At 38.5% G+C, this 25,030-nt stretch overlaps 1 protein-coding gene across 1 annotated transcript in view; it reads left to right on the top strand.

Moving 5' to 3' along the window:
- Nucleotides 1-24,096, top strand: part of ALPK1 (alpha kinase 1) — a 68,935-nt gene extending 44,839 nt beyond the window's left edge. The window contains exons 4-14 of the mRNA XM_070757874.1: nucleotides 4,172-4,370; nucleotides 5,311-5,370; nucleotides 5,909-5,995; nucleotides 7,686-7,762; nucleotides 11,743-11,838; nucleotides 13,850-13,954; nucleotides 15,163-17,236; nucleotides 19,435-19,588; nucleotides 20,667-20,829; nucleotides 20,946-21,132; nucleotides 23,499-24,096. Of these exons, the coding sequence (XP_070613975.1) occupies nucleotides 4,172-4,370; nucleotides 5,311-5,370; nucleotides 5,909-5,995; nucleotides 7,686-7,762; nucleotides 11,743-11,838; nucleotides 13,850-13,954; nucleotides 15,163-17,236; nucleotides 19,435-19,588; nucleotides 20,667-20,829; nucleotides 20,946-21,132; nucleotides 23,499-23,698 (3,402 nt within the window). The 3' untranslated portion in view covers nucleotides 23,699-24,096. The remainder of the gene's footprint in view (nucleotides 1-4,171; nucleotides 4,371-5,310; nucleotides 5,371-5,908; nucleotides 5,996-7,685; nucleotides 7,763-11,742; nucleotides 11,839-13,849; nucleotides 13,955-15,162; nucleotides 17,237-19,434; nucleotides 19,589-20,666; nucleotides 20,830-20,945; nucleotides 21,133-23,498) is intronic.
- The last annotated feature ends 934 nt before the right edge of the window (nucleotides 24,097-25,030 follow it).

The following is a 25,030-nucleotide window of genomic DNA, read 5'->3' as shown; positions in this document are numbered from 1 at the left end:
AGATATAGTGAATGGAAGCATTCAAACATAGAAGCATTAGTACAACTATGTGCTCTGGACAATACCATTGTAAAGGACCACGGTTTGGTATCATTAACAGTACCAACTTATTTTGCCACAGCAGGGGGCAGCACCTGCTTGAACTTGGCAAAGCTGAACAGAGTCAGACCTGATTTATATTTAGATCAGAGACTATAAGAAATATGAAGGCTGTAAACTAGACTGGGGATTTGAAAAATCACGGAAGAAGCCAATACGAAACCACTTCTGTACTACTGCAAAGAAAATTTATGAGCATGGGCTCCAGGAGTTGAGCATAAATTGTAAGATATTATCTTAATGGGTTTTGAAAATCCTGTATTAGATCATTGCATGGTGGTTTCAAAAATGATAATAATTCTATGTGAAAGTCATATAGAAACAAGCTATTCTTAGCATACATATTATGCATAAATGGAAGGAATACTATAAACCACTTATTTGATTATACTGATATAATGTATAAACATATACCATACATAGAAACATAGAAGACTGGCGGCAGAAAAAGACCTCATGGTCCATCTAGTCTGCCCTTATACTATTTTCTGTATTTTATCTTAGGATGGATATATGTTTATCCCAGGCATGTTTATATTCAGTTACTGTGGATTTATCTACCACGTCTGCTGGAAGTTTGTTCCAAGGATCTACTACTCTTTCAGTAAAATAATATTTTCTCATGTTGCTTTTGATCTTTCCCCCAACTAACTTCAGATTATCATTTCCAAATGATAAGCATATTTCCCCCTTTTCCTATCAGTATATTTATATATAGTCATTATGTCATTGTAACACAAGAAAATATTTTTCTTTCAGTTACTGGTTTGCTTTCAAAATTATTAATTATAGCTAGTTTTATTGATAACTAGAGAAAGTGAAAAGGTGAAAAATAAGTTTACAAAGATGGGTTGTTTTTCCTAAATACGGTTCAATCCTATCCTAGTTTATTGACTAAATTATCTAAAAGGAAAGTTCAGATGGACACTTTTTAGAGTTTCTTGATCTGTGTGAATAGAAACATTTGAACTAGGGTACAATCCTTCCAGTTACATCATGTTTTGCATGATGATATAACTCAGTATCAATCTGTCAAAAAAAGAAGATTCCAGACCACATAGATTTTTTTTAAAAAAAATGATGGCAGACCAAAGGTTTTTATAGGGTTTGAATAAACAGAATTGAATTGGACAGAATTTAGTGTCTCCTGTGAAAAATAATTTTGTTAGATCTCTGCCAATGATTTTGAGAGGAAGGAATGAGTTGCTTTATTAGGCTTCAAGTATGAAATCATTGTTACACACTTCAATTGCTTCAAACCTTCCCACAATTTGCCTGATTTTTTTTTCCTGAATATTAAAATATTTTTTAGGGCGAAGAAGTCTGACATCTATAAGTTTTATAGTTTTCTTGCGGATTAAATACTGTTGGATTAAATACTGTTGTATAATTCAGTGCGCGAAGAACTAGTCAAATATTTTCTTAATGTATTGTTGAGAAAAACCAGAGAAATGTTTTATAATATCAATAGCTGATATCAAGCTAAATTTATCAGAGTGAAGGAAAGGAGAAATAAAATAGACAATATTCTTCCCCTGTCTTGACTTTGCCCTATTTCATGTCAACTTGATTTTGGAGAGGGTTACAAGAGCTTTTTAGCATTAAAGCAGAGAGTTAAATTATGCAGCTGCCCAGCCTCCCAGAATAGGAAAACTTGGTATAGATTTTTTTCACAATGCTATTGAAGTGCTTATTTTCCTCCTGAAGAGACACAAACAGATGCAAACTTCTGTAAACACTTTAGAAATGAATTCAGTGAGTTTGGCCTCTCAGTGGTGCTCAATAGCTGACAGAAAAATGTCTAATTAGTGCATGCAGAAATAATAGGGCCACTTGGATTCCTCCTACCCTTCTTCACATCTCCTTTTCCTAGGGACTCAAAGGACCTTTTGTCTGGCAGGTCAGCCTCTCCCATGCTTTTGTGTTTCAGTTTCTTAAAGGAAGGCAAGATGCAAAGGGGAAAAATATATTAGGCAATGAAAGCAATGCTTGCATACATGCTGGAGCACTGTGAAGAATTTATACCTAGGCAGCATCGATTTACAGGTGCTTCAAGATGGAGAATTCCTCCCATTGTGGAAAGTAGAAAGTAGTTCAGAAAAAGGGGAATCCTTTTCAATGGCCACATTTTATTTGACTTTCAAAAAATCCTCCAAAAGAATGAGTTTTTTAATTGCCTAAATCATCTGAAGAGCAAACTTCAAAGTAATTAATTAATTAATTTATTTTTTATTTACTCATTTGTCCAATACACAAATACATAGGAAGAAAAATAGACATGTAGTAATCATAGTTCCCTCTAAGCTGAGCAGTGAGCAATCGCTCACTTAAAAATCATCATCAACTCAGAGTTTTCCAAACCTGCCCAGAAGCCGAGAGGGAAAGAGTGAGAGGGAAGGAGAGAGAGAGGAAGAGAGAGAAACAGATAGAAAAAAGAGAGGAAGGAAAAGAGAAAGAAAAAGAATGGGAGTAAGGAAGAGAGAAAGAAAATCAAAATCTAGTTTGAAACTAGCTCAACTATTTAAGTGGCATTTTGATATTGATAGAGTTGCCCTATTATGAGCTCCCTGTTATAGACACACAGTACAGTATTTTATTTTGAAATTCTCTGAGGCAAAACAGGGTGGGTTTTTTGTTTGTTTGTTTGTTTGTTTGTTTGTTTGTTTATTTATTTAATATTTCTGTGCCGCCCAGTCCCAAAGGGACTGCCGCTTAGACACTATACTTTTCCACCCACCCCCCAAAAAAATTAGAGGGAACACTGGTAGTAATATATATAAGGGTAAAAGTGAACTTAGAGGAGAGGATATATGAAAGAAAGAAAATATATATGATAAGTAAGAGAAAGGAAAGACAATTGGATAGGGGACGAAAAGCACACCAGTGCCTTACTGGCCTCTTAGGAACCTGGAGAGGTCAATCGTGGAGAGTCTAAGGGAGAAATGTTGGGGGTTAGGGGTTGACACAATTGAGTCTGGTAATGAGTTCCATGCTTCGATAACTCGATTGTTGAAATCATATTTTTTACAGTCAAGTTTGGAGTGGTTCGTATTAAGTTTGAATCTGTTGCGTGCTCTTGTGTTGTTGCGGTTGACACCCTGACCTTGTGAGTAAACATATACTCTGCGTTCCTGCTAATACCATGCAGGAAAATTCCCCTCCCTATAGTGAAAGGGAATCTGCTTTCAACATTTATTTATAAGGAGGAGAGACATGTGGTTAAATTCTCATGACTGAAAGAGTATCTTCTTACAGAGATGCTGTGCACAGTTCTTAGTTCTGATTAAAATTTGTAAGATACATTCTCCACAATTTAAGCCCGGTTGATTTTTGCAAAAACCAAATTTAATTTTTTTATCTGTAGATTAATTTAATCTACAGCGTTCTTAAACTGTACGCTGGATTATCTTAGCCTATGGTGTTAATTCACTCTCTATAGTTTGTGAACCATATTTTATATTTGTCCATTATCTGCGAACTCAGCAACAGTGGTTTAATCAACAAACTAAACTGTTAGCGGCTTAGTACAAGCCATATATTTGTTTACAGGATTAAATTTCTCATTTGGTTAACAAGCTGAGTGAACCTGAAAAATGTCACTTCACACAAAGATAGAATATTACTCTGCTATACCAACAGTGTATACCATATTGTGTGAAGTCTTATTCACACAATCCCTTTCCACTTTTTTCTGTATTGGCTGAAATATGTTCCAACTTTGCCGTGGGAGTTTCTTAAGCTCAAGGGAAGCACGGCTCAAGGTTGACTCAGCCTTCCATCCTTCCGAGGAGAATAAAATGAGTACTGGGGGCAATAGGCTGGCTCTGTTAAAAAGTGCTATTGTTAACATGTTGTAAGCCGCCCTGAGTCTAAGGAGAAGGGCGGCATAAAAATTGAATAAATAAATAAATAAATAAAAATAAACATCTTTCAGAGAAATAAGTGAACAAATATTGCAGCTTGGTATCTTCTCTATCTCCTGGTGATTGATATATTTTATGGACCATCCTCTGCAAAGAGTTTCCTACGGCAGCTTGTTCCTATTCACATATTTTGGTCCTCTTTTTTTCAGATTTGCTTAAAATCCTCCATTGCCACCAGCGACTATCTGACAGCAACAGCTATTGCATTTCTGGTTGACCGGTTTTTATATTGGGTTGATGGTTCCAGCCAGATCCTTCAAATTGTCAAACGGCTGCATCAACTTGAGCCTACGGTACCGATTGCCCCTCAGCTGGTTATCCGTCAGGCTCGCATCTCTGTGAATTCAGGTAATGAAATGCTGTCTGCAAGCCCCTTGACCCTTTCTCCATTTTCTTAGCCCAGTTCCAATTAGAAGATACTTGACTTTCAAGAGGATACTTTGTCTCTTTCTAAAGGTGACATTTCTTTATGCCATGCACTTTGCAAACACAAAGTTTCTAATGGGGAAGAAAAACAGGAGAAAATTGGAAAAGAATGTGGAAAACACTAATTAGAGCTTTTGTTGCCTAAAGGCTGCTCCCTGCCAATCGTCCTCAACCTCCCTCAGGCTCACAAAGAAACTTTTACCTCAGAAAAATATTATTCACTTTTTGGGGGACTTCTGGGCCCATAACCTGTCAGAGAATTGCACAGCAGGTGTCCAAATGGAATCAGAAACACTGACAAAACTTGTTTTACATAAATAAATATTTTATATCTATATATAGATATAAATTAGATAGTCCAAATAAGATAGGCAAACAGGAGTATCATCAGGTAAATTGATACAGCAGGAGCATCATGAGGCAAATTGATACAGCAGGAGCATCATGAGGTAAATTACAGAACACACAGGGGGGAAAAGGTGGCAAACAAGGAAACTCCCCCTCCACACCCACAGCAACCAATCATAGCACAAGTTGCCTCCAGCAGGAGCTAGCAATCTAAGGTAGGTCCTGATCATTGTGCTATGATTAAAAACATTACAGCCCGAGTTAACAAGTAGATCCCATATGCCATTTTTTACTAAAGGGAAGCTATGTTTTTTTTTAAAAGAAAGCCTATAATTATGTCAAGCATGGTGAGAAATTATTATCACAAAGTTGATACATGTGTGTAATTGTATGTGGATAAATGCAGGTGTCTGTATTCACCTTGGTGATCCTTAGTTTAAACTAAAGGAATATTACTCATGCAGTAACATTCTCCTATCGTGTTGATTATAATTAAAACATTTAATATTTCTAGGTAAATTATTGAAGGCTGAATATATTCTTAGCAGTCTTATTATTGACAATGGGGCAACAGGTAAATAAATTATGTTTTTATACTACTTTCCATTTTAATTGATAAATTCCAGTTATTGCTACTTATGGTCTACACTGGGATATACAAATAATTTTGGATGCATTTTCCTTAAGTTATAAACTAATTCATTGGGAGAAAAACTTTGTTTTGGACTTTACTTATTCAGTTTTTCATGTTTAATCTTGTATACTACATCTATTGGGAACCAATTTTAATATATCCCCATTTTTTTTATAAAAAGGCTGTAGTTTGGCTCATTGAAGATGTGTGTATGAATGTGTGTGTTAAATGAGTCTTTGTAGAAAGATATAATATCAGTAAAATTGTAATTATATTGAATGATAAATATAAGTAATTAAATAAAATATAAAATAATCATGTGTATATGTCTTTGAATGTCCCCCAGAGCTTAAATTACTATCTGTAAAACAAGGACTGTTAATTTCAACCAAGTGTTAAATTCTAGTCTTGTTATTATTATCCCTCATCTTTAAAGCTATGAATATTATTTTACTGACCTTTTGCTTTTGTTTTTTAGGAGTATGGAAGTATTATAAAGAAAGTGATCGTATTCTTGTTCAATCTGTCTGTATACAGATCAGAGGACAGATTCTACAGAAACTGGGTAATAAATCCAAGAATCTCTATACTGTTCCAAGGCTACAAGTTTGGAATAGATTTCATAGTAACTGTTTTATGTGGACGAACTTGGTGGAAAACCCAATCTATAAAAATAAATAGTTAAGGAGATAAGAAGTTTATTTATTTTATTTATTTATTAGATTTGTATGCCGCCCCTCTCCGAAGACTCGGGGCGGCTAACAACAATATAAAAAGACAATGTAAACAAATCTAATATTAAAAATAATCTTTAAAACCCCAATTTAAAGAACCACTCATACATACAAGCATACCATGTATAAATTCTATAAGCCTAGGGGGAAGGGAAATTTCAATTCCCCCTTGCCTGACGACAGAGGTACGTTTTAAGGAGCTTGCGAAAGGCAAGGAGGATGGGGGCAACTCTGATATCTGTGGGGAGCTGGTTCCAGAGGGTCAGGGCCGCCACAGAGAAGGCTCTTTTCCTGGGTCCCGCCAAATGACATTGCTTAGTCGATGGGACCTGGAGAAGGCCAACTCTGTGGGACCTAACCAGTCGCTGGGATTCATTGCACATAATAACAAAACATCAGTGATCTCCTGAGTAGTGTTGGACGAACCAAGCTTGCAAAGTTTGGGCTCATGCCAAACTTTGCAAAGTTCGGCATGCCAAACCCAAACCCGAACTTTTTTAAAAGTTCGGGGTTTGGTGTTCAGCGCTCGCTCGAACACCGCCAAGCACCGCCACCCAGGAGGAGAGTGGGGAGTCCCATCGTGGGATTCCGGGGGCGGGGCTTTGACATCATGGAGACTCCTTCCTGGCCGGCTGAAACGGAAAGGAAGGAGTCTCCATGATGTCAAAGCCCCACTCCCGGAATCCCATCGTGGGATTCCCCACCTCCTTTTGCTTGCAGCGCTGCTGCGGCATCCTTTTCCATAAAAATAAAAGGAAGCAAAAGGAGGTGGGGAATTCCCCACCTCCTTGTTTATTTTTATGGAAAAGGATAACGTAGCGGCGCTGCTGCTGTTCGGGTTCAGGTTCAGCGAACTCACCAGAACTTCACGGCAAAGTTCGGGTGAGTTTGCCGAACTTCGTTGGGTTCGCCCAACACTACTCCTGAGAGCTAGCTAGTGTAATTATTAAAGATTAGTAGCTGGGAGAGTAGCGTTCTACTCTTGCCTTAGGTACCACAGTCAACTGGATGATTTGGGGCCTGTCATTCCTTATCAAGTGTAGGAAATAGGCAATTGCAAACCCTCTATAGCTGCCAGTAAAACTTCATGTATTCCATGTCATTGCCAAGTCTCAGGATTGACCTGAAGGCACTAATATGGATATTGATTCACGAACAAAATTATATTCCAGTATCAGGAAAAGGTTTTTCATACAAAGAAAATTTCTTAACAAAAATGTGAAGTTTTGGTATAGTTTCTAATGCACAGCCTGTTCTGCATATTGTTGACATGTAACTGCTGTATTTTAATATAGAGAGAAAAATAGATGTAGATATTTATATAAAAATAGGCTTTCTTAAAATGGTTACAAATAAATTATGAATAAATACTCATTGAAAGTCAAGAACATGAAATAATCCACCCCTGTCATTATCAGAATTTGTGAACTGGCCCCAATATTCATCACTAGTAAAATCTTTTTTGAAAAATGTAACAAATGTTTTAAAAATGAACATTTGTTTATGTGTGTTCTATTTTAGGGATGTGGTATGAAGCAGCAGAACTGGTTTGGGCCTCAATTTTGGGTTATTTTACACTTCCTCAGCCAGATAAGAAGGTAATAAATGTATTTTTTGATACCTTGAATATTTCCTATACTACCGTGTTTCCACGAAAATAAGACACTGTCTTATATTAATTTTTGCTCCAAAAGTTGTGCTACGTCTTATTTTCAAGGGGTGCCTTATATTTCTCAAATAAGACCAATTCAAAGGCAGAAAAGCTGACACCCCCCAAAGAAACTGTACCGTACGGTACACTGATTATGGTACGGTACCTGTCAGTATGGCACCCACACACACAAACGACGGCACTTATATGGTACAACAGTACAGTGATCCCCCGCTCGTTGCGAGGGTTCCGTTCCAGGACCCCCCGCAACGAGCGGGTTTTTGCGAAGTAGCGCTGCGGAAGTAAAAACACCATCTGCGCATGTGCAGATGGTGTTTTTACTCCCACGAGGAACCGAAGATTGGGGGCGGCGCGGCTGTTTGCCGCCGGCATGGGGGGCTTCCTAGCAGCCCCCCAAACCCGGGTTGGGGGTCTGGAGGGTGCTGGCAAGCCCCCCATGCCGGCGGTGACATTTTAAAATAGCCGCGCCGCCCCCAATCTTCGGCTCCTCCGCGCTGGCTATCGGCGCTTTCGAGCTGAGTCCGGGAGCGAATTCTCTTCCGGACTCAGCTCAAAAGCGCCGAGAGCCAGCGCTAGCGAACGGCTCCTCCGCGCTGGCTATCGGCGCTTTCGAGCTGAGTCCGGGAGCGAATTCTCTTCCGGACTCAGCTCAAAAGCGGCGAGAATGAACCGCGTGGGCGGGCGAAGGGCGGGCGGCAGCGAGGAGGGCGGTGGGGAAACTCCTCGCTGACGCCAGCAAGAGGGGGAAGACCCAGGGAAGCCGGTTGCCATCTACGCATGCGTGCCCATAGAAAAAACGGGCACGCATGCGTAGATGGTATTTTGACTTCCGGGTTGAAAAATAGCGAAGTACCCTGTTCGCAATGGTTGGGGACGCAATAAACGGGGGATCACTGTATACTCCCGCTATTGCAGCTTCCGGCCACCAGAGGAACTACACTCTACGCACTGTAGTGGAGACTGTAATGGTGGTGAGACAGCAGCAGACTGTGTCTGCTGTACTGGACGGTACAAAGCGATGGAAGGGGCCAGCAGGGGACGCCACACTATTACGGTACCGCTATGAACAGCTTTGAATGTTACCGTATGTTTCTCCACCGTACCGTATGTAAACTTGACTACGCCTTATTTTCGGGGGGTGTCTTATATTAGCAAATTCTGCAAAACCTCTGACATGCCTTACTTTCGGGGTATGTCTTATTTTCGGGGAAACAGGGTATCCCGCCCTAAGTTCAAGAATTTTCTGTGTGCTTATTAGATGCTCATATTAAAATTTACACAGATTGTATAAATTCAAATGACTACATAGAAACAGACCACTTCATTAAAAAAGGTATATTTTAAAGAAACAAAATCCCATGTTCTTTGAAGCGCTTGGTGCTTGAGCCATTGACATCTAAGGGACAGTTTTATCTCTCTTTTCTTATTTTGCAAAGTAAAATAGCTGTTGAAGTTTTGAGATTCTGGTTTATAGAGATGCATGTAACTAAGAAAAAAATAGAGTTCCTAGTAGAATGTGGACACTCTGTCCTTTCTCTCATGGATTCATGCACATATTTTTTTTAATTGATTTTTATAATATAAGAAAAACACACACACAACATGTATAACAAGTGCTCAGTGATTGTGCCCACCACCAGACAAACATTCATACCCCACTACCAATCGGGGGTGTTTCTTATATAAATTGTTTTAACCCAAGAGCGAAATATTTATTTACATATTATAAAGTGATTCCAATTGGTCCCACAGAGTTGGCCTTCTCCGGGTCCCGTCGACTAAACAATGTTGTCTGGCGGGACCCAGGGGAAGAGCCTTCTCTGTGGTGGGTCCGACCCTCTGGAGCCAACTCCCCCCAGAGATTAGGATTGCCCCCACCCTCCTTGCCTTTCATAAACTCCTTAAAACCCACTTCTGCCGTCAGGCATGGGGGAATTGAAACATCTCCCCCTTGCCCATGTTGTTTTGGTGTATGATTGATTGTGTGCTTGTTTTTTATATATATTGGGGTTGCTTTTATGAATTTTTTAACCTAAAACTGTAATTAGATTGGTAAATATTAGATTTGTCACTATGTATTGTTTTTGCCATTGTTGTGAGCCGCCCCAAGTCTGCAGAGAGGGGCGGCATCTAAATCCAATAAATCTAATCTAATCTAATCTTTTTATAGCTTGGTCTTGGATCCTACTCGCCATATATCATCTTACCTTGTCCCATCGCCCCATCAGTTGTCACAATTCAGTTTCATTAGTCAAATTCATCCTTTTGTCCATAATCTCAAATTCATGCACATAGGCACGTATATGCCACCATAACAAAAATATGACTATAGTTTATAGCTTAAAGCAATTTAGTTTAAGATGAAAGGGGTGATTAATCGTAGGCAAATTTAATTTTGAACAGAATCCATGTGGAAAATTAATTAGAGGTAAATTAACTGAAGAGCAATTACTGATTTGGAATAATTGAATTATGGCAGGTGATATGGATAGGGAATTAATTGTGAAATTTAAATATATTTCTTTATTCCTATATTTGCATCTGCGATATGAGTTAGTTTATTAGCATTGTTCAACACTCTACTAATCTGGAAAAAACTGATATATCTAATTAATCTTGAGTGGGTTCAGCGTGCATAAAACCTTTGACGTATCTATTATCACTGTTCTCTATTATTTACTGATGTCTACAGAGTTCATCTTGTTCAGCTACTTCATATTCTCTAGATACAGTGATACCTCGTCTTACAAACCCCTCGTCATACAAACTTTTTGAGATACAAACCCAGGGTTTAAGATTTTTTTGCCTCTTCTTCCAAACTATTTTCAACTTACAAACCCAAGCCGCCTGCCACTGGGATGCCCTGCCTCCGGACTTCTGTTGCCAGCGAAGCGCCCGTTTTTGTGCTGCTGGGATTCTCTTGAGGCTCCCCTCCATGGGAAACACCACCTCCGGACTTCCGTGTTTTTGCGATGCTGCAGGGGAATCCCAGCAGCACAAAAACAGGCACTTCTCTGGCAACAGAAGTCAGGAGGTGGGGTCTCCCAGCAAGGGGAGCCTCAGCGAAATCACAACATCACAAAAACACAGAAGACTGGAGGTGGGGTTTCCCATGGAGGGGAGTCCCAGGGGCATCCCAGCAGTGCAAAAACGGGCACTTCGGCAGGCAAAAGGGGTGAGTTTTGGGCTAGCACGCATTAATCGCTTTTACATTGATTCCTATGGGAAACATTGTTTGGTCTTACAAACTTTTCACTTTACAAACCTCGTCCCGGAACCAATTAAGTTTGTAAGACAAGATATCACTGTATATTGTAATCTCGGTGACCAGATCTGCTCACAAATGAAGAGTATAGATTGTTGCAAATCTGTTGAAGTATACAGTAGTCCCTCGCCTATCGCTGGTGTTACGTTTCAGACCTGGCCGCGATAGGTGAAATCCGCGATGGGGAATTTATCGACTGATAGTAATTATTTAAGTATTTATATTGTAATTGTTTGGTAAGTTTTCATTGTTTTAAGTGTTTATAAACCCTTCCCACACAGTATTTATTTTAGATACCGTATTTAAATACAGTATTTACAATTTTAGATTTATTTTTTTTTTGAAAAACCTGCCGATCGAGTTCGGCGGGCTGTTTAAATCTGCCAATCGGCTTCCTCAGAAACCCGCAATGAAGTGAAGCTGCAGTAGGTGAAGCGTGGTATAGCGAGGGACTACTGTATATCTTAATATTTCCTGAATGGTGAAAAAAAATCTGATTTTCCTTGTCCCACTAGAATTAGATGCATAAAGAGCCTTATATGGTGTTTTTTTATTTCTTTTGACATGTTTGAAGTAGCCTAAAATAGAAACAAACCCCAAATAAATAAATAGATAGTTGTTCATATGTGTTCTTTTTTTAGGGAATTGCAACCTCACTGGGTATTTTGGCAGACATCTTTATATCCATGAGTGAAGAGGATTACATCAGATTTAAAAACAATTCTCAGCTTGACCTGGTAACTATTTTTGTAGCAGAGATGAACCTGATTTAACTAAGTTTCATATATACATACTTTTTGGAGCAAGTACTATGCTGTGAGTACAGAAAAGAAATAAACAATATAAACCAAATGAATTTAAAAATAAAAAATAAAAATTTAAATATGTTAAAGGGTTAAATAAGGTCCAGGAGGGAAGTGTTTTTAATAGGAAAGTGAACACAAGAACAAGGGGACACAATCTGAAGTTAGTTGGGGGAATGATCAAAGGCAACATGAGAAAATATTATTTTACTGAAAGAGTAGTAGATCCTTGGAACAAACTTCCAGCAGACGTGGTAGATAAATCCACAGTAACTGAATTTAAACATGCCTGGGATAAACATATATCCATTGTAAGATAAAATACAGAAAAGGGCAGGCTAGATGGACCATGAGGTCTTTTTCTGCCGTCAGTCTTCTATGTTTCTAAATTTGGCTAAAACTAATATATATCAACATCGTTCATCATATTGCTGTCTTTCCTTGCTTATCATTCTTGTTTCTGCCACATCCATATAATTCACACATTCACATTCATCCTTTTGTTCTTTCTCATCTTTCTTTTCAAGACTTTCATTAACTCCATCCCACCTTCCTCTCAACCCATTCACCATTTGTTTCATATATTTGTTTAGTGTTTGAAGCTCATCATTTTCATTGTTTGACCCATCTTTTTTTACATCATTTATTGATCTTTGTATAAAAGCCACATTTGTGCATCACCCATTCATTCACAACCACGTGCTTGTTTCATCATACACACTTCCCTTTGCTCCTATGTCCAATTTCCTTTTAAGTTTATCTGCATGTACTCAATTCTTCCTTTTAGAAACATAGAAACATAGAAGACTGACGGCAGAAAAAGACCTCATGGTCTATCTAGTCTGCCCTTATACTATTTCCTGTATTTTATCTTACAATGGATATATGTTTATCCCAGGCATGTTTAAATTCAGTTACTGTGGATTTACCAACCCCGTCTGCTGGAGGTTTGTTCCAAGGATCTACTACTCTTTCAGTGAAATAATATTTTCTCACGTTGCTTTTGATCTTTTCCCCAACTAACTTCAGATTGTGTCCCCTTGTTCTTGTGTCTTTGTTTTGTAGAACAAAGTAGGCAGGCTATTATTTCAACCAACATTCTTTCCTTACAACCAGCCACACAATAATCTATTCCCTTTCTACAAACATTTTCATCATTCAAAACCCGTTCATTTTATTTACATTTTCATTTATTTTAAATGTTACGTTAAAAAAAACAAATACTCCCAGTTATTACCAGTCATGTACACATTGCAATGGATCCCTCCATTTTCTAATTCAAATGCAAGTACCATTAATAAATTAATTTTCAAACCCATATGTCTAATTGCATCAGACACATTTATATTACACTCACTACAAATTATTTGGACTGTCAGAAATTACATGTAATTATTACAGACACATTAGTGTCTCATCCCATACCACATACTATCAGCATTCCTTATCTTTTTGACCATTAAGAAAATAAGATGATATTACACACATTTGTATAATTCCAGTTCAATATTGAACCATTCTGTAAGAATTCCATTTATCATGTTTTATTGCTATCCTATACCTGCGTTTGGCACATTAAGTGTATGTTTGTATGTATGTCTGCTTAATAATGGGGTTTTTAAAATATTTTAAATTGTAAATTATTAGATTTGTTATGAACTGTTTATTGTGTTGTGAGCCGCCCCGAGTCTACGGAGAGGGGCAGCATACAAATCTAATAAATAATAATAATAATAATAATAATAATAATAATAATAATAATAATAATAAGTAATCTATAGTTTCTTATTTATACAAAGTAGTTTGCAATTCAAGCCTATTCTTTTTATCAAACACTGTCTCTGAATCAAGAGATGCAATTGAGTATATGTCATATAAAATATGCATTTAAAATGATCAAAACGAGTATCATTCAATGTCCAATTTCTTTTTCTTATTTTATTAGAACCTTCTTAAGGAATTTGATCATCGTTTACTTTCAGCTGCTGAAGCTTGTAAGCTGGCTGCCGTCTTGAGTCAGTTCACACCATTATTTGTGCTCACTGCAGTTGTAAGTACCTTGTTCAGCATCCCTATACCACTATGAGAATTCTTTGTCAACTACTGATATAATATGCTCCTGCCTAGCTAATTCTTGGGATTCAAATTATAATTCATTCATTCATTCATTCATTCATTCAATTTTTATGCCGCCCTTCTCCTTAGACTCAGGGCGGCTTACAACATGTTAGCAATAGCACTTTTTTAACAGAGCCAGCATTTTGCCCCCACAATCCGGGTCTTCATTTTACCCACCTCGGAAGGATGGAAGGCTGAGTCAACCTTGAGCCGGTGATGAGATTTGAACCGCTGACCTTCAGATCTACAGTCAGCTTTAGTGGCCTGCAGTACAGCACTCTACCTGATGCGCCACCCTGGCTCCATTTAATCTAAATGTCTAGTGCAGATGGAATGAATGAAACATAAAGCAGAAAGTTAAACTGCACCCAGGGATAAGCTTTTTACTCTAAACAGTTATGAGTTATTCCAAACAATTATTTGCTAATACCTGAATTAATATTACAGTTCAATTATTTAAAATGTTATTCTAAATAAACTTATGCTATAATAAAACTAATATTATTTCATTCAATGTAGAACTATAATCAACTGAAAATTAGTGAAAGCAATTCTGATTACATGCTGGAATAGATTTTTAAGTGATGTGAAACACACACACACACATACACATATATATATGTCACATGTTTTTGCTGAATTTGAAAATTAAGGGACACTAGCCTTATTTTGGCCTCATCAGCTAGCCATACCCTCACTGGGATTTGAACTTGCAACCTTTGCCTTGTAAGGCAGAGAATCAACTTTTAGGCTACAGTATCAAATCACTTCAGCTCTGTACCAGGGAAGGGTTACATGTTTTTTTTGTGTCAAATCACCCTGATATATTGAAGGAACATCACAGCTCCTTTTTTTGCCTCTCGGCCCAATCCAGGGCCATTTCCAAGGCAGTTAATTCATTCATAGCAGACAAACTATATTCTGTATGTATCATATGTTTTTGCTGAAGTTGAAAATTAAGCGAGACTAGGATAGATCTATTTCGGCCTTATTTTGGGCTCATCAGCTAGCCATACCCTCACTGGGAGTTGAACTTGCAACCTTTGCCTTGTAAGGCAGAGAATTAACCTCTAGGCTACAGTATCCAATCCCTTCAGCTCTGTTTTTTTGTTATTCATTTCCACTGTACTTACTTTTCAGAATATCCGGGGAATATGTTTGCTAACGTACAGCTGTTCAAGTGCATGTCCTCCGGAAAAGAGAGCATTTTATTTATCACAAGCAAAGGAATCCTTTGAGATTGGTTTATTGACCAAGAAGGACAAAGAACCAGTCACCAGCAAACAGGAGCTCCACAGTTTTATCAAAGCAGCTTTCTCCCTTGCCAAAGTACACCAGCGGCTGTATGGAGAAAGCAAGAACCTTAATCAGGTGACTCAGTTGTGCCAGGAAGCTTTGGAGAAACTTTATGTTTATAGTTATCCACTTCCAAATGAAGAGCAGGAAAAAGAATTGCTCGCTAAAGACATCATGTCCCTGGTCATGTCAGTTAAAGAACAATTGCAAGTGCAACATTTCCCAAATTCAGATGCCAAATCCTACATTCCAGATAGCTACAAAACGGACGTCAAAAAAGACGTTCTGGATTGCGATTTGAGCTTCGAGGAGGTTCTCAGAATGTATTTTCAGCACCATGAAACGGTCTGTGATGTTTTTGAAAGTACTTGCAGAAATCATAAAACGAGACCCGGAAATGGAAAGGCAAGAACCTGCATAACAACTCTGAAGACCGAAACCAGAAATAAGGATACCATATGTGCTACTGAAGCAAATTCTCACTATGAAAATCAGAGTGTTGCAATCCCAGCTTCGCAGAAAGCAGAAAAAAGACATGATGTCTTTAAAGACCAAATGGGAAAGAAAGTTCCTCACATGGTCACAAGGAGGGTTTCTCTTGAGGAGACAGAAACTGAAACTTCTGATGATCAAAAAAAAGCTGGTCAGATTTCAGTGGATTTCCAAAGTGGGAATAAAGTCTTTAGTGACCTGGGATCCTGGAGCAAATTGTCCAGGTCGAGCTCCAATACTAGTTGGGAAGAAATTGTCAATAATAAAAATGATCTACCCCGAGATAAGGTACAGAAGACAAGGAACGCTACAGAATTGCCTGAAGATATTAAAAAGGAAGTTCAAGAGAGTGGTCTTTGTTTATTAACTAATAAAATAAATAAAATCACACTTCAAGACTTTCAAAATGACACCGGTTATTTAAAGCATCCCTTTCCGAAAAGCATCCCTTTCACTAATACACCAAAAGAATTGGGCCCAAATTTAAGACAGAAAAATATGGAGACAGAGGTGGATGCTTCAGATAAGTCATCCAAAGGAACTAGTAGCAGCAACTCCAAACAAGATAAAGTAATGAGTTCTACATCTGAAAAAGATCCTCTTGGAATAAGTTCTTCAGGGAAGGTTTCCAGAACCATGGACAGTACCAACGTTACTATTTCTAGCATTGGAAAAGGAAGCATTGAAGACAATGCAAGCCCTACACAAGATTCAGGCCCAATAAGTAGGAATCATTGGCAAATGGTTGACTTAGAAGGAGAAACAGAAGATGGGACGGAAGATTTACTGATGAATCTAGATCTACTCAGTGAAAAGACAGCACCTGCTTCTATAAGAAACAATGAATTAAAAGATGAATGTGACCATTTCGTACAAACTTGGGTTAACCAATCTGCCAATATGATGTTAACAGGATGCTCCCCTAAAATATCTGAAGTTAAAACACAAGCAGAAGATGACTGGGAACTGGTTTCTGATGACGGAAGAGAGTTAACAGACCATTGTACCCAGGAAGGTATAATAAAAGATCCCCAAAATTGCAGGACTGAGGCCCCAAGCTGTTCATTAGGATGGGACAACAAGCAAGTTTCAAACCATGTTAGTGATTGTGCTACAACTGAAGAAGATGATGGTGAAAATGTGAGAGGCATTTTAAACAGCAGCCACAGCTCAAGCTCTCTGAAATCATGGTACAAAGGATCCAGTTTTTCCAGTAGTTTTTCTGACCTGGGAAGTTCTCCCTTAATCTATTCTAGCGGAAGCTCTTTTTCCTTTATTAGCATGGTCAAAGAACAAATGCAACAAGCTCGTATTCTGAGCAATGATGATTATAACCAGCTATTTACAGGTGTTGAACATGCTTGGCTTGCTGAGAGAATGAAGAATACAGGATCCTTTAAGCCAAACCTCCTGCATAAAACACACCGTAAGTCACATTTTTCTAAACTATTATCTTTGCTCCAGAAATTTTGATCTCAGTAAATCTATGCTGTTTTCAGAGACAGAAGTTGATTGCATCCTGGCATTTTCATACCAATTTATAAATTTGGACCGTTTGACTCACGGTGGAGCAAATAGCTGCATATTATGTAAAACCAATCACATAATCATTGAGGGTGGGGTAATGATGCAATTAATGCTATTCTCTCCATGCTACCACATACAATGCCAGTAGTTCCAGGGACTTCTCCGTTCTTTTTGCTGGTTCCCCTTCCTCAAAGCTGCAGCTGATCACACCTACAGAAGTTCAATAACTGCTGGTGTCAAATGATTGTATGGAATCTTGTAGCCTGTTTCTGGAAAGAGGGTAGTACAGTGAAGGACACGATACTCACCCTAGGGCTAGTTAGCCTAGGGCAGTGTTTTTCAACCAGTGTGCCGTGGCACACTGGTGTGCCGCGAGACATGGTCAGGTGTGCCACGAAGCTCAGAGAGAGAAAGAAAACAAGAGAGAAAGAAAGAAAGAAAGAGAAAGAGAGAGAAAGCAAGCAAGAGAGAAAGAAAACGAGAGAAAGAAAGCAAGAGAGAGAAAGATAATAAGAGAGAAAGAAAGCAAGAGAGAGAGAAAGATAATAAGAGAGAAAGAAAGCAAGAGAGAGAGAAAACAAGAGAGAGAGAAAGATAATAAGAGAGAAAGAAAGCAAGAGAGAGCTAGAGAGAGCAAGAAAGAAAGCAAGAGAGAGAGAGAGAAAGAGAGGGAGGGAAGGTGGGAGGGAGAAATAGAGCAAAAAAGAGTAAAGAAGGAAGACTTTTTTTAAACACCCCCCCCCCTCAATGTGCCCCATGGTTTTGTAAATGTAAAAAATGTGCCGCGGCTCAAAAAAGGTTGAAAATCACTGGCCTAGGGCTATGTTGAGGCTAATTAAACACACAAGCTTCATACCCTACCGATGCAAATCCCATCAAAATGTTGGTGCAAAATTGAATAAAAGTTATTTTTCATTCCAAAATAAAGGAAAAGGAATGAGGCTACAGAAGTTAGGAAAAGATCAAGACTTCTGAATTCTGATCTTGCTGTTATGTTTGATACCATTGTTTTTCTATGGTTTTTGTATCCTATTTATACTCTTAAAATGTAAGATGTAAATAAAGTGTTAATGATATAATGAGAGGCAGAATCTAAGTACTGATATCCACATATTTCAAATAAAATTCTGTATCTGCGGCAGAATCAATTGTTTTGGTGCTAGGGTTTTTGTAGTTATCATACAGAGGGCCATGGAGCTGCGTGCAATTAGCCGTTCCAGAAGCAGCCCACCTCCGATGTCATATACCAGTGTTTCCCAACCTTGGCAACTTGAAGATATCTGGACTTCAACTCCCAGAATTCCCCAGCCAGAGAATGCTGGCTGGGGAATTCTGGGAGTTGAAGTCCAGATATCTTCAAGTTGCCAAGGTTGGGAAACCCTGTCATATACAATACAATATACTAATTTCTTTAGGGGCGTGACCATACAGTGATACCTCTATTTATGAACTTAATTTGTTCCATGACCAGATTCTTAAGCAGAAAGGTTTGTAAGAAGAAGCCATTTTTCCCATAGGAATCAATGTAAAAGCAAATAATGTGTGCGATTGGGGAAACCACAGGGAGGGTGGTGGCCTTGTCTCCTCCCAGGAGATTCCTAGAGAGGCCCCACGGAGGCTTCTCCCCACCTTTTCCGGCCCTGTTTCCTTCCAGGAGATTCCTAGAGAGGCCCCCCAGAGGCTTCTCCCCACATTTCCCGGCCCTGTTTCCTCCCAGGAGATTCCTAGAGAGGCCCCACGGAGGCTTCTCCTTGCCTTTTCCAGTTACAGTTTCGGAGGCTCGGGTTTGTAAGTGGAAAATGGTTCTTGAGAAGAGGCAAAAAAAATCTTGAACAGCCGGTTCTTATCTAGAAAAGTTCTTAAGTAGAGGCGTTCGTAGGTAGAGGTACCACTGTAGTTGTTTTTACACCTGTAGTCATCAGCAAGATATAATTTGTTGAGAAATATCTTCTCAGTCCAAAGCAATTCATCTTGTTTTGCTTTATTTTTTGTGCACATAGAAGACTGATAGCACTAAGCTGCAGTTTTTACAGATCGGGTTGTGAAAGCACGTATGAGATAATGTAGTTCCATCACTTCATCTGTTTTTCTCTCTAGATGCTCTTCTCTTGAAATACTCTAAGGTCTCTGGGCTGTGGACAGCTCAGGAGACAGCTGCATACATTGGAGATAAGTTGTGTGTAGCCAAGAAAGGCAAGCAGAGGGATGCTTTTTGGATACACTTTCTGCACCAAGAAGAAACCCTGGGAAGGTAGGACTCAAGCGAACATACAATCTGGAAATGTTCACACAAGCTCCATATTTTGTTGCATTTGACTAAATGTAGGGTTCAGTGTTTGCAGAGCAAAGCCTTCTACCTGTTGAGGCTACATTTTAGCAGCCTAGGACAGTGACGGCGAACCTTTTTTAATAATAATTAAAAGGCAGAGGGGAAAATCACCATCATCAGGCTGAAGTTTCAAGCTTCGTGCTGTTCTATGCGACGTTTCGGTGAAATCACATTCACCATCATCAGGCTGAAGTTTTAAGCTTCGTGTTGCTGTAAATATGCTTAAAACTTCAGCCTGATGATGGTGAATGTGATTTCACCGTAACGTCGCATAGACACTCAAAACATTACATGGGGCAAAACCCGAACTCAGAACAATCTACATACATATACCTGTGAAAATCTACAAAAACAAATATATATATGTATGTATGTATGTATGTATGTATGTATGTATGTATGTATGTAGATTGTTCTGAGTTCGGGTTTTGCCCCGTGTAATATTTTGAGTGTCTATGCGACGTTTCGGTGAAATCACATTCACCATCATCAGGCTGAAGTTTTAAGCTTCGTGTTGCTGTAAATATGCTTAAAACTTCAGCCTGATGATGGTGAATGTGATTTCACCGTAACGTCGCATAGACACTCAAAACATTACACGGGGCAAAACCCGAACTCAGAGGTGAAATCACATTCACCATCATCAGGCTGAAGTTTTAAGCTTCGTGTTGCTTTAAATATGCTTAAAACTTCAGCCTGATGATGGTGAATGTGATTTCACCGAAACGTCGCATAGACACTCAATACATTACACGGGGCAAAACCCGAACTCAGAACAATCTACATACATATACCCGTGAAAATCTACGAATATATATATATATATTCGTAGATTTTCACGGGTACATGTATGTAGATTGTTCATGTCACATCTGAGCTGCTATTGAAGAAGAGCATCGAACACATTTCCTAAATAAACATGAGCTATTACTGTGGTATGTGTTATATTATTTACAGTAAATGGAGAATATTATTTGTGCTGTGTATTAATTATCCCTAGATATGTTGGCAAAGAATACAAAGAAGAAAAGGAGATTATGTACCATTTCAATGATGTGGAACGGCAAATGACAGCTCAGTACTACGTGACAGAGTTCAACAAAAGACTGTATGAGCAAAACATCTCTACACAAATCTTTTACATTCCATCGGTGGTGCTCTTGGTAAGGAAAAAACAAAAACTCAGCAAAAGACAAGAGAGAAATATTTTCATGAAAATAGTGGACAATATCTATATGGAAATAGTAGTCATACTGTAACTCTCTTATTTCTTTGTCAGATACTAGAAGGCAAGTCTATCCAAGGATGTGTAACTGTGGAACCCTACATTCTAGGAGAATTTGTGAAGTTATCCAACAACACCAATGTAGTAAAATTGGAGTACAAAGCCACAGAATATGGACTTGCATATGGTCATTTTTGCTACGAATTTTCCCAAGGCACAGATGTGGTCGTCGATTTACAAGGTTTGTAAACATGCAGTCACGATGTGTTGAAATCTAACACTTTATCAGTCCAATGGGTTATTCAAAACTGAGGTTTTATACTGGTAGAAATAATTTCTCATAAGTAGATTCCATAAATAATTTAGATGCCATTTGTCCTCATTTATGAAGACATATTTCTAATAAAGTTATTGTGGCGTCATAGCTGTTCAATCAAAGGAATTACTGTTAGGACTCACCGTTGATTAAAAGACCCTGATTATTTATTTGGTATGTTCAAATCAATATTGATTTCTGATACCTATATATTTTTCTTGGCAAAAATTACTTGCTGTTGCCGTCTTCCTTTTTCTGGGGAAGAGTGACTGGCCCAAGGTCATCCCATTGCCTTTGCGGTGAAATTTTTTATTTTAATTCATAAAATCCTAGTTTTTTCCCTTGAAGGTCCTCTGTGCTTTGATCCAATTGCAGTACCAATATTTACTGCTGAAAATAGAAACATAGAAGACTGACGGCAGAAAAAGACTTCATGATCCATCTAGTCTGCTCTTATACTATTTTCTGTATTTTATCTTAGGATGGATCTATGTTTATCCCAGGCATGTTTAAATTCAGTTACTGTGGATTTATCTACCACGTCTGCTGGAAGTTTGTTCCAAGGATCTACTACTCTTTCAGTAAAATAATATTTTCTCATGTTGCTTTTGATCTTTCCCCCAACTAACTTCAGATTGTGTCCCCTTGTTCTTGTGTTCACTTTCCTATTAAAAACATTTCCCTCCTGGACCTTATTTAACCCTTTAACATATTTAAATGTTTCAATCATGTCCCCCCTTTTCCTTCTGTCCCCCAGACTATACAGATTGAGTTCATTAAATCTTTCCTGATACATTTTATGCTTAAGCCCCTCCACCATTCTTGTAGCCCATTTTTGGACCCGTTCAATTTTGTCAATATCTTTTTGTAGGTGAGGTCTCCAGAACTGAACACAATATTCCAAATGTGGTCTCACCAGCACTCTATATAGCGGGATCATAATCTCCCTCTTCCTGCTTGTTATACCTCTAGCTATGCAGCCAAGCATCCTACTTGCTTTCCCTACCGCCTGACTGCACTGTTCACCCATTTTGAGACTGTCAGAAATCACTACCCCTAAATCCTTCTCTTCTGAAGTTTTTGTAACATTTTAGTATTTGAATACTATGAATACTATATATTCATAGTATTATGAATATTTTAGTAACATAGAATCAAAAGAGCATATAATTCTACTGCCTCTGTACTTCATACTTTGAAACTGTTTTTAATTGTTACTGTCAATAAATATGTCTTTAATATTAAGGGACTAAAATGGATTTAGATTCAAATTCATATTTAGCCATGGAAACTTGCTCAGTGATTACGCCAGTTATTCTTTCTCGGTACATCCTTCTTCACGAGGTTTGTTGCCAGAGAAAATTGGATAAGGAAGTGCTATGTATACTACCAAATGGAATATAAATCTAATAAATAAAATATTACAACTTTTAATCAGTGGAAACAATTCCAAAGTCACAAGTCACCATGTGTGAGTTGGGTGGTTATATAAGTTTGTTTAGTAAATATTTTTGTGCATTTTCACGATTATGTTTGTTTTGTTACTTTGTATATCTTTAGTTTTTATATGTAACTTTTAATTTTAATTAATTGGATTTCAATGTGTATTGTATTTTTTATGAGTTGTGAGCCGCCCCAAGTCTTCAGATTTATTACAAATCCAATTAATAGTAATGATGATGATGATGATGATGATGATAATAATAATAATAATAATAATAATAATAATAATAATAATAGTAATAATAATACAGAATTCTGAAGCATAACACACCAGACATCCTGATTGTGGAGAAAAAGAAAGTATGGATCATCGACATCGCAATCCCAGGGGACAGCAGAATTGAGGAGAAGCAGCTAGAGAAATTAGTGAAATACGAAGATATAAAAATTGAGCTGCAACGACTCTGGCATAAGCCAGTGAAAGTGGTCCCAGTGGTACTTGGCACGCTGGGCGCAGTGCCAAAGGATCTCGGCGGACATTTGAAAACCATTGGAATTGACAAAATCTCCATCTGTCAATTGCAAAAGGCCGCTTTACTGGGATTGGCAAACATAATTTGCCACTACATCACGCAGTCCCAGGTGCTTGGGAAGTGCCCGACTGGTGATGAAACACGAAATCCAGCATAGTGATCTGGTTTGCTGTGTTGTATTGACATAATAATAATAATAATAATAATAATAATAATAATATTAATGATAATGATAATGATAATGATAATGATAATGATAATGATAATAATAATGCTTACATTAAGAAAATGACTTTTTGTTTTTGTTTTGGACAGGGTGGGTGACTGATAATGGAAAAGGCCTCATTTATCTTACTGATCCTCAGATCCATTCTGTCTCTAAGAAAGAAACATCAGGACTCACAAACTTTGGAAAGAAAGGGATCTACTATTTCTTTAATCATCAGCATACAGAATGCAATGAAATCTGTTCCCATCTTTCATTGACAAGACCTACAATAGAGAAACCAAAGTGACATTAGATGTTCTTTTCCCCTTTACCCAAGAGTCCCTGCTGTGACTTTTCAACAAACATCTTTTCCTTTTAAAAAAAATATCGGCACCGTAATATCCAGTTAAATTGTGTTATGTACGTTCTCGTATCAAAAGCTCATTCTGTAATAAGGTAGGGATGTTACTCAAAAGGAGAGACCTTGCATTTAGTTGCTTCTTTTGTATCTTACTCTTTGTACAATTGCAGTGTTGCACGCACAGAAGTGTTGTTCTAAGTACAGAAATAGCAGTAGCTCGGTGGCTCAGCATCATAGACATTAGTCGTCGAAAGTCAGTACTGATACATTTTCTTTCAAAAAGCTGAATTTCTCTTTTCTTGTGTTAATACTACGACCCAAATAAATCACTGAGCACTGTTAAATTCATTAGTCAGCAGACTTCAACAACTGCTTAGATTTATATACACTGCTCAAAAAAATAAAGGGAACACTTAAACAACACAATATAAATCCTAGTAAATGAAACGTCTAAGGCCCAATTATAAAGGAAGATTTCCACCAGGATTAAAATAAGATACAGTGGTACCTCGGTTCTCGACCACAATCCGTTCCAGAAGTGTGGTTGAGAACCGATTTGGTTGAGAACCGAATTAATTTATCCCATAGGAAATAATGGAAATGGATTTAATTGGTTCCCAGCCCATTGACTTGCTGGGAACCAATTAAATCTACAGTATTTCCTCTATTTCCTATGGGATAAGGATCTGAGGGGACGGGGTGAGAGGGAATGGGAGTCGGAATCCCGACACGCCCCTCCTGGCCGCCCTCTTAACAGCCTCCCAGTCTCTACCTTGTAACTGCTCCAAGCTGCAGGAAGGGTAGGGCTGGCTGCAATACCGGCAGTTTTGGGGGGCTCCTTTCCTCAGCGGTTCAGTTCGGTACCTCCAGGCAGCTGCACCAACTTTTTCCTTCCCGGCAGCGACGGCTCCGGCGGCTTACCTTTATCACATGACGTTCCTGATGCTGCTCCTCCTCGTAGGGAAGCCGCCGGAGCCGCCGCCGCCGGGAAGGAAAAAGTTGGTGCAGCTGCCTGGAGGTACCAAACTGAACCGCTGAGGAAAGGAGCCCCCCGAAGCTGCCGGTATTGCAGCCAGCCCTACCCTTCCTGCAGCTTGGAGCAGTTACAAGGTAGAGACTGGGAGGCTGTTAAGAGGGCTGCCAGGAGGGGTGTGTTGGGATTCCGACTCCCATTCCCTCTGACCTCGTCCCCTCAGATCTTACATTTCGGATAGTAAACAAAATTTTCTGTTCAGTATCCGAATTTTTGTTTGGATACCGAAGCAAATTTTTGCAGAA

Source organism: Erythrolamprus reginae, chromosome 7 (genome assembly GCF_031021105.1).
Source record: "Erythrolamprus reginae isolate rEryReg1 chromosome 7, rEryReg1.hap1, whole genome shotgun sequence".
NCBI classification, from domain to species: domain Eukaryota; kingdom Metazoa; phylum Chordata; class Lepidosauria; order Squamata; family Dipsadidae; genus Erythrolamprus; species Erythrolamprus reginae.
This window is presented reverse-complemented; position numbering and strand designations above follow the sequence as displayed.